General features: G+C 37.5%; 1 protein-coding gene across 1 annotated transcript; it reads right to left on the reverse strand.

The window, feature by feature from the left end:
• Nucleotides 1-2,466: 2,466 nt before the first annotated feature.
• Nucleotides 2,467-4,751, reverse strand: LOC104460168 (fatty acid-binding protein, liver). The gene is made up of 4 exons (XM_010074807.1): nt 4,623-4,751; nt 3,430-3,602; nt 3,050-3,139; nt 2,467-2,575 (listed from the first exon to the last, which is right to left on the reverse strand). The coding sequence occupies exons 1-4, from the start codon at nt 4,687-4,689 to the stop codon at nt 2,525-2,527; spliced, it is 381 nt and encodes a 126-aa protein (XP_010073109.1). The 5' UTR covers nt 4,690-4,751; the 3' UTR covers nt 2,467-2,524.
• Nucleotides 4,752-9,823: the final 5,072 nt, after the last annotated feature.

Genomic DNA, 9,823 nt, shown 5'->3' on the forward strand with positions numbered 1-9,823 from the left:
TGTGTGGGGCCTTTTCCCATGGCTGGAGGGGTCAGTGTTTTGTGAATCTGTCATCCACAGTGTTGTTGTGCTCTGGGAGTCTCCATCGGACACTTTCTGAGCGGTGCTGTTCGCAGAGGACCAGCCCCTTTTCTATTAAAGCTGTTCGTGTGATGAGAACAATAAAGTAGGCGGGTGGAGTGATTATTTCTTCACACCGTAACGTGTGACTCCCGAGCAGATCTGTGGCTGAACAGTTCCAGGTGATTTGATGCAGAGTTCAGTGCAGCAGCATGTCTGCGCCTTTGCCGGTGTGAGGAATTTTCAGCAAACTCCCGATGGGAGAGAAAAGTTTAAAGACTTGGTGCAGTCCTGATGTCTGTCACTAGCGTATTTTCAGTTTTAAATGTCTGAACGTGAATGAAGACTGGTGGGTGGGTGCTGCTGTTCGTATCCTGGCAATCTCACACGCGGGATTGCCTGATATTTCTACAGGTTTTGAATGACAAAGGTTGATTGCAGACAGGAGGTGTGTGACAACTATATATGCTGCCCTTCTGAAAAGGGAAATGATGGTGGCTGTGTGCTCAGTGTGCAGGAAAAGAGGGGGGGGGTCTCTGGCAATGTTTTCTGCATTTAATAGTTACAGTTGATTCTGTACCAAGTGTGCTAGCTGCAGGTTGAATTTGTTATCTTTTGCAATATATACATGGATCTGCTTACACAAGTCATCAAAAGAACATTAAAATCAAGCCAAGAAAGCACAGTTGGCACTGCAATGATGGTGGGAGTGCATGACACAAAGAAGCAATTCCAAAGCAGAAAAAATTCTTTCCGTAGAGATTCTGGAAAATAATGGAATCACCAAAGAATAGAGTTCAGTGATGGACAGAAGTACTTGCTGCCAGGATTACCCTTTCAGAGCTTTTTGAATTGGAAACGAACAGTTTTGAACAAGATCCAGATCAGATTATACTCTCATTGAAGTCTTTTGCAGAAAAATTCACTTGGTTTTGTGTAAGAGTGGATCCAGTACTATTGTGCAAATACACAAGGGTTTGTCATCCAGAAATGACTGATTACTTTGGGCAATGGGACAAGGTTCACAATCTGATCAAAATCCTTCAGGTTTTGACTGCTACACCTAAGGGATTGCACTGAGTATTTCCCCTCAATCTGAGATGTCCTGTTGCAGAAGAATGTTGCCGTTGGATTGAAAAGATTGGCATGGTTGTTGCAAGTACTAAATCACCGAAACTGTGAAGTAACATGAAATATTATTTTAAGAATTTTTTAGTGCTTTCAAATTAAAATGATTTAGCATCAGTTTAAGTTTTCAGTTTGTTGTATCTACAATCTATAATTTAAACTGCCTTTGTATATCAGGTGTCTTGTGTTGAGGCTGAACTTTGATAGGGGGTTGAATAGGGAAGAGGCAAGTTTGCAAGGCAGATTGTGTCAAGTGAGCCCGGAAATATTTGAGTAGTCATTCAACCAAAATAAGTCCTTAATGTTTCTTTTAAAAGCACACAAATACATATTGCTTTAATGTCACTCCCATTTTATGTCATAATGTATCTAAGCAAATAATTATTGTTTGTAACAGGCTTTAAAAGTGTAGTGTTCAGAGTAATGAATTATCTCTGCGTTGTTTTAGAAATAAACCTGAAATGTCTCATATTTTTTATCCTACATCTTACTGATACAGCCTTTGATCATTGAAGACTTACAGCGTTCTGTGAATTTACCGTTGGAAAACTGCGTTTTGTTTTGTAGTGTTTCTTTGTGTAGCTAGCAGCAGTCACCCAGCAACTTCCAAACAGAAGTGTTTCAAGCTCTTATATGGCTTTTTGTGGTACCAACGTTTTAAAGCAGCCTTCTCCCTGAGTTTTACCAGTGTCTTGATTTCTGTTCCGTTGATCTTATGTGTAACTCACATGGAATTTAATTTAGTCTGTAAAAGTGTACCTAACTTTAGAGCTGCCTGGGAAGCACAATGAACTTGATGATACTTGCAGGGTTACACCAGGAAAATTCCCCATGAGGAGCCTTATCCCAGAATACGAATGCAGTTCAGAGATTGCTTATATCATGTTGCAAGTGTTATTAACTAACATTTAATTCCCTTTGCTCTGGCAGTGCCTCATTTTTGTTTAATTGTAGTCTTCAGGTCAAGATCAGTCATTCCTTTTATTACTTTGTAATTGTTTATGACTGTTAAATACTTCATAGCTTTTAAAATATTACTGTTTCTATTCCTGTTACAGACACGTGGTGCAGATCAGCTAAACAAATGTCTAATTGTTCTTTGCTGGCTAGGTCATAGAGAAAAAAGGGTTTTTAGTAGAAGACCAAACTTTATTAGACAAAGGAACTAAAGCTGAATATGTTCACTGAGTATGTAAGAAATCAAGAAGCATTTGTATCAGCTTTTGTCCAAATAATTATTTTCTGTGCTATTTTTTCACTTAACAAAGATCACACCTTGTGGAAACTGCACTTTATTTTACTTATGTAAAGATATCACAAAGAAGGTGATCTGTCTTTAAACTCTCTTGCTTCTTCTGACAAGTGTTACTCCACCAAAAGTCATAGTCTGTAGAAGACAAATACGCACAACTCATTTTTCATTTAGACTTTAGGAAGGGTGGAAACCTTGCTGTAGTAATCTAGAGGAATTTATACGGAGTCATTCTGCAACATGCGCAGCAGCTAAGGCCCTTCACACGTCAGTGCCTAAAATTGGCCCCAGGGTAGTTATTAATAAAAAGATTTGTTGAGCAGGATGCATTAAATATATGAGCAATGTTTAAAGGAGACTCATCTAACACAAGTGGTTTTAATAAGAAACAGGAATAGCAAAGGATACTAATAGTATTTTCCACTAACTGTGGTTAGTTTGAAATTCAGTGTCTGCAGATTTAAGCACCTGTAAGGAATTCTGCAAGTAAGGTAGTAAATTTAGGGCCAGGATTTTTTAAGGTATTGGGCCTACACTAAGAGCTAATAAACACAGAATGTTTTTTCCTTTGGCATTTTTCTTAGTATGCCATTATTTTCTAACACTTACCTCCACCATTTCACCTCCTTTAACTTCTTGCTCGTGATAGAATTTTTCAGATTTGCACACTAGCTTCCCATTTACCATGTTCACCGTACACTGTTGAAGCAGATTTAAAAATTATAAAAAAATTTAGATTTTGGAATTCAATTAGAATAAGTAGGGGACTACATAAATAGGACATAAATGATACCAATGCTTCATAACCACTTCTGCTAATTTAAACTGGAGACAACAGCATTTTAATAGGAGTTTTAGAACAAACATTTCTGTTTGTTGAAACCGTAGAAATGTGTGCTAACGGAAACGGTACAAACCACTTTTATTCATACACAGAAACTGAAGTATAAGGATGAATAAAGAGGTGCACCCATTCCTGAATATATTACCTTTAGCTTTCTGCCATCCATAGTAGTAATGTCAGCCTCTTTTCCAAGCGTAAATGAGTTAGTTACAGATTGCTTGGGTGTTTTTGATGTCACAACAAAGTCGTCTCCTTTTTGTTGTATTTCAACAATAGGCTTAATATCCCTGGCAAGTTTGATAAGGTCATCTGGCAATGCTGTAGAAAAGGCAGAAAAATACTTTTTCTGTTATGAAGTAGTGTGTTGATATGAAATAGCAAATTATTTTCTCCAGTAAAGGTTGAAAAGATACAAACCAATAATAGAAAATGATGTCCAAGTTAAAAGACAAATCCTCTTTTGGATTCTTCACTTCTCTATGAGCATATAGTTCCATTCCATATAGTCTGTACAGATTTTGATACTATATTTGTTAATCTTGTGTATTGTTTCTTTCAGTAACTGCTTGCCATGTGATGACATTTCTTTATGAAGAAAACCGTGTGTATTATTTTGTTTCCCTCACCTTTTCCCAGGGAGATTGGAGGTGGGGGTTATCTGTCTATTCAGAGCTGTAACAGTGTGAGTAACCTCAAACAACCTTATCAGGGTGTCTCTGGCATGATTTGAGAGTGTCATCTTTAGCAGGAGAGGGATTGGTTCAGGCGTCATACTGTAGGACTAGGCTTTTCAACTGTAGCTGAGTTTTATTTTACTGACCATCTCTTATATACATTTAAAAATGCCAATGTGCGTGTTTTGCCAAGATTGTCAAGACGGTAAGTGCATTTTTATTGATGTAGGCACCTACTAAGTCTATTCCCTACAGATTACTAAACAGGTATGACATCTGTTAATCACTAGTGCAGTAGAAAGTGCCTGCACTACTAACAGCACTTGGGAAGTCTGTATTTGACATCATTGACAACTAGTTTCTAGATAAATGTTTTTATAAAGTTATGTGTTAATCAAAACAAGTTGATTTCTGATATACCTCTTTCATGAGAGACTCATGTTAAGATAGGGATTTGGGGGTTATCTGTAACCTTTCTACATTGATTTGTACAATTTTCAGCTTCTTTTTGTTTCCAAATTAGACAGAACAGACTTACCTGGCAGGGGGTAGTTTGTCAAACAAACAAAAGAAAAGAAACCATAGAAATACAGTAATAAAAGATGTCATGCAAAGTGTGTGTTGCAATCTGAGCAAATTGTTTCAAAAGTAACTAGACACTTACCAAGAGCTTTCAGAAACTCTTCATAGTTCTCTTGAGCATAGACCTGCCAGGTTCCATTGAATGCCATTACGGATGTTGTGATGCGGTTTGGGGCAGTGATGCTAGCGGGAAAGTGAGGGCTCTCCCTGGTCGCTCCGATGCTATTTATGGAAAGGGAAAGGCCAGCCCAAATTGTGAGATGACTGGCTAATTATTAACCGTGAAGTAACAATTATTAATCATTTATTTGTTCTTAATGATCGTAACCTCTAGTTCATTCTGCTTTGTAGAAAATATTACCTTGACCAGCTGGTTTGGGATGTTATGTTTATTGTGGGTTACTGAACTCAGGTAATTATTCATAATTGTTGTAAAGTGTTGCATGGATTAATTTGTTTTCTTTTATTTCACAACTTGTATGTTTAATATGTTTCCTGTGTTTTGGATAGAATTCTTCAGATAAAATGGCATAATTTACAATAGATGCGAGGTAATTCCTCTCTTACAGCAGGAACTTCCTGATTGTCACAATATTCTCTACTGTGGGCACTTGAACCTTCAATGGTGGGAATAAAATCCACAGATATTTCTTCCAAAATTGTGGACCTCCAGTTGCTTGAGGACAGGGAAAATCGTGTTGAAGTGGTACAGTCAGTTACGACTTTAGCCAGTAGATGTCAGTAATATGCATCAAAATCTGTATTAAATTCAGTTTATTATTAATTATTTTTAATAATCACTGCATACATAGAAGATTAAAGGTAAAATAAAACATGAAACGTTGCTTGGAGACTGAAATGAAAGAAATGGGATGTATTATTTTTCTCTCATCAATTGCATCAAGTATTCTTCACTCATTATAGCTGTTGAGTGATATTCCTTGCTGTCTGTGCAAGCATGACTGTTGATTTTGGAAGACATTCATTAGATTATGTGTCTTGCAATTATATTGCTTAATTCAAATAGAGCCTGTATCCCAGGGGTAAGTGACCTTTCTAAGTTAACTTTTATTACTCCATGCTGGTCAGTAATTCTTCTATTTAAATAGAAAACCACCGCTGAACTTTTTCTTACAAATTCAGAACTTTTTTTTCAGTATCTAATTTTAAAGAAAATTCACACACAAAGAGCAAATTTAGTAATTACATTTACACATGATAATACTTGAGTAGCAAGGATGAGGTACTGATTTAATTTTACATTTAATTTTAAGTTACGTGTGAAATGTAACTGCCTTTGGTCAAATGATTGGCAATGCTGTAGAGGATTGCTGTGCTTATGTACATTGACACTGGAACAGCAGCGTCCCTCAAATAACATAACTAATAAACCTAAAAATCTCATTAATTCTAAAGAATATATGTGTCCAGTAGGTTGGAAGAATCTGAGTCCACCTCTGTAGATGTTCACTCAAGCCTTTTTTGTAAATGTATCACTGCGTGTCAGTGTGTATACAAAACCTGAATGTGTTCCTCTGTAAAGAACCGAGCCTTGAAATGTCACCGCCTTGTCTTCTTCCCATATGGCTTCAGTTTGTAACGGCAAGGCCCTGATCCAGCACGGTACTTAGGAAAATTCCTAACTTCCCATACACACACAGGCTGATTGATTTCAAGATGGATGTACTTGACAACAGTGCTGAGGCATCACCAAGGGTTAAGTTTAATAATATACACACACAAGCGTTTGTCGGCTACAGGATAATCAGTAACACATACTGATTTAATAAAAAAAAACTCCACTGAAAGCCTGATTCTTGTATGTGAATCCTCTGGTATTTCCCACACATTTACTAGGAAAGAGTTTCTCTGTAAGGTGAACACACATGTGCACACACACATGCACAGGAGAATTGTTTTCTAACAACTACCAAAATAAAAATACTAAAATAAAAACAGAGACACGAGCCTGAATTCTAGGGCAGAGACACTGAAAGGAATCTGAAGGAGTTAAATTTCTTTTAAATCCAATGAGACATAACTGACTGATTCATTTAGGGTTTTTCATTGTAATCGCACCTGGGACTTCCTCTTCCATTCCTATTGGTATGTCTCCATGCTTATAGACACTGATGGTAACCTGCCCTGTTTCAGAACCATACTTATTCTTGACATAGATGCTGTATTTTCCTGTGTCTTCATTGCAGACTTTCTCTATGGTAATTGTGACAACTGTCCCCTTCACGTCCATTTTGTAACGATCTTTAAAGACGATAACCTTCTCATTTTTGAACCAAGTGATTTCTGGGTAAGGCTCTCCAGATACACAGCAAGTTAAACACAGGGTCTATTGTAAAACAAATAGCAGAAATAGATTATGAAGATATAAATGAGCAAGGAAATTCAGTTGATGAGAAATTAAGAAAAATAAAAATCAATTCTCTTAGATTTTCAATAGGTGAGATTCCATGACTGTCTACTCCTTTTCCTGATATCCTCCAGTATAATGAGGATTAACCTGACTGAATTCACAGGGCCTGACTTATATTTGTCCTACTGCCTTTTTATAGGTTTCTTGTGCACTGTTTCTTGTGCACCTTAAAGTGACACTTAAATAGGCACATGATGGATTTGCAATTACTTTGCAGGATTTTTATTCTTCCTGTGTACCCGTAAATGGGAATGTGACTCAGAAATGTAAGCAGTAATACAAGTATTGTGGAGGGTACCACTTCACACCTTTGGCAACTGCAGTAGCTCATAAAAGCTCCTGGGAACATACAGGTGGGGAAAACAAGTAGTTTTCTCCCCATCAGTTATTCTTCTGTGTCTTTGCAAGGGCCAAGTATACGAACAGTTGCTCAATATTACCTTGTCCTCCATGATGGTGGCAACATCTGGCAGACCTTGAACAACTCTGGCACGACCTGGGAATGAACAAATATGACCTTTTAGTTTTACTTATCAGTGTACCACTGGGCTTTGTTTTGCAGAAGGAAGGAAATTAATTTACTTACATTTTTCTGCTACTGCTGCTTCCCTGAAGGTGAGAGAGATAAAATTATAGTGGTTTTATTTATTAGACATTGTATTCATTGCAGAGAATATAACACTCAAAATAGATTTATCTGTGAAAATATTCAGGTACAAACTTACTTTAGCCTTCTGTGCTCAGCCAGGGCATCTTCAAAGGCTGCAAGGAATGAAAGGGTTTTAGGGAAAGTTTCCATTTATTTCATTTGACTTAGTAGATTTAACATAATACATCGGTGTTGGAATTACAGGTATTTGTGCACAGAGATGTGTATAATTATCATCTAGACAGTGTCTATATCTGCCTTAAGGAGATATGAATCTATTTATATACTACTGAAATAAGTGGAATCTAGTACTCCCCTTTCAAAGAGAAGTCCAGAGAAGAAAAAAAAAACTTTGAAGAGTTTGGAAAAGCCTTTGTAAATCTGAAGCCACATTCTGTTTTCCAAGATGCTAGCTGTAAACTCTGTTGGCCTGTGGAGGAATTGGACACATCCCAGGAGCAGCCGTCCTCCCACTCCTCCTTTCCCATTGCCTTACACTACAGCAGCAAGGCTCACTAAAGGCTTCAGTCCTTTCTGCTCTGCACTTCTATCCCCATGTTTCTTCTGACTTCTGTGGGCACTTCACTGTCTTTCTTCACCCAATTTCACAGCGTGCTGTTGTGGACTGCACCTCCAGCTCAAACAAGGGAGCCCGTGATTTGAAGGAATCTTGGAAAGCAGCTCAAGTACATCTCACTCCTATGACGGTGTTGTTTGACTCAGCTTACCTTGTCCAGACAAGTCAGTTGACAGTTTGCAAGAGTTGTTCCCATCAAATAACTCCAGGGTGTATTTTCCCTTATCTGCATCTGTTGGATTAAGTATATGAAGCCAGATTTGATTCATTGTGCTCCCAGCTTTCAGTCTGTCACGGCTTTCCAGTTTTTTCTCCCTAAGTAAACAAATGATATCATTTCAATAGCATTTAGTAGAGCTGTATAAATTATAGTGCTAACTTTTTTTAGACCTATACTGGTTAGAATAAGAGAGTGGGAATCAGGACCTGACAGTTAATTTCACGGAGAGTTATGTACTCAGTCACTTTTGAAAATCTCATGGGGCATCTAGCTGTGCTTTTAGGCAGTTTGCCAAAGCTCTGCAAACTCTACAAAAGACCTCTTAGTTCTTACAAGATTAAATAGGATTTAGATGTTGAATATTTGTAAGTGTTTAGTGCTTAAACGTTATTAAAAATTGTCCTCCTTATATGCGTGTGTAGGTGGTATCTAATAAAACACCATTCTCTATTTTATGAAGACATTATGAGGCTAAATTAGCTCGTGTTTGGAAAGAATTTTGTAATGTTTGGGAATATTTCTTGTTCACATTGGGGTAATAGAGTGGTTTAGGGAAGTACAAAGTAGTAGAAATACAGAATTTGAAAAAAACCAACAACTGATTTTCCTGTCTGTAACCAAGTGGCTGTAACTGAGCAGTACCTTCAATGCATCATTGTTATTGTAGTAAGGATGATAACTTATGCATATTTCTGCAGTGCTAAAATAAAAATAACATGACTGGTTATTTTGGAATTCTCAGACATGTTTCAGGATGCAGAGTGAATTATCTTTTTCAGCCCTTACTCAGACAAATCTACCATTGCCTTAAATAGGCCCAACATGTTTAATTTTGATGATGAGCAATTAGAAGCAACAGTATTCCAGAAGCCTTCCAAATATCTTTTGGGGACTTACTTGTGATACCAGGTTGTTTTCATGTAGTCTGTGTAGTACTTCACATCTGTGTAGATTTTGATGCCTTCTTCAGTGGGCTGAATTTTCAGAGGTGTTGCAGAAAGAGCTGATAGTATAATTGAAAGACTGAAATTGAGGAGGACATTCAAGAATCCACGATTTTACGTTACGCAAACAAAATCCCAAGTGACCTATTAACTTTCTCTCTGGAGAATGCGGCTAGCTGAAAGCTGGATGGTATTCTACTACTTGAAGACCCTGGATGTTTTAGCAGCTGGTAGAAAAATGTCTTCTAGAGACTTGGGTCTGGGATACACATCTCATAGACAGAAGTAGTACAATTTGAGCAAATACACGTTACAAGTGATGTGACAGAGAGCAGGCTGCTGGCACGTAAAGGTCACAGAATTAATTTGTAAGTGCAGAGGGTTTTATGTCCCTGGGTTTATTTACTGACCATCCTCCCTGACAGTTTGAAGGTGCTTCTGACACTAAAGGAACGGTAAATG

Source organism: Pterocles gutturalis, unplaced genomic scaffold (genome assembly GCF_000699245.1).
Source record: "Pterocles gutturalis isolate BGI_N339 unplaced genomic scaffold, ASM69924v1 scaffold44872, whole genome shotgun sequence".
Taxonomy (NCBI): Eukaryota; Metazoa; Chordata; class Aves; order Pterocliformes; family Pteroclidae; genus Pterocles; species Pterocles gutturalis.

Excerpts from the sequence above, each read along its gene's own strand:
- LOC104460168 (XM_010074807.1), bottom strand. The coding sequence starts at position 4,689 with ATGGCATTCAATGGAACCTGGCAGGTCTATGCTCAAGAGAACTATGAA. Across the intron at positions 3,603-4,622 it reads AGAGTTTCTGAAAGCTCTTG|CATTGCCAGATGACCTTATC; the intron begins GTAAGTGTCTAG and ends CCTTTTCTACAG. Across the intron at positions 3,140-3,429 it reads TGGATGGCAGAAAGCTAAAG|TGTACGGTGAACATGGTAAA; the intron begins GTAATATATTCA and ends CTGCTTCAACAG.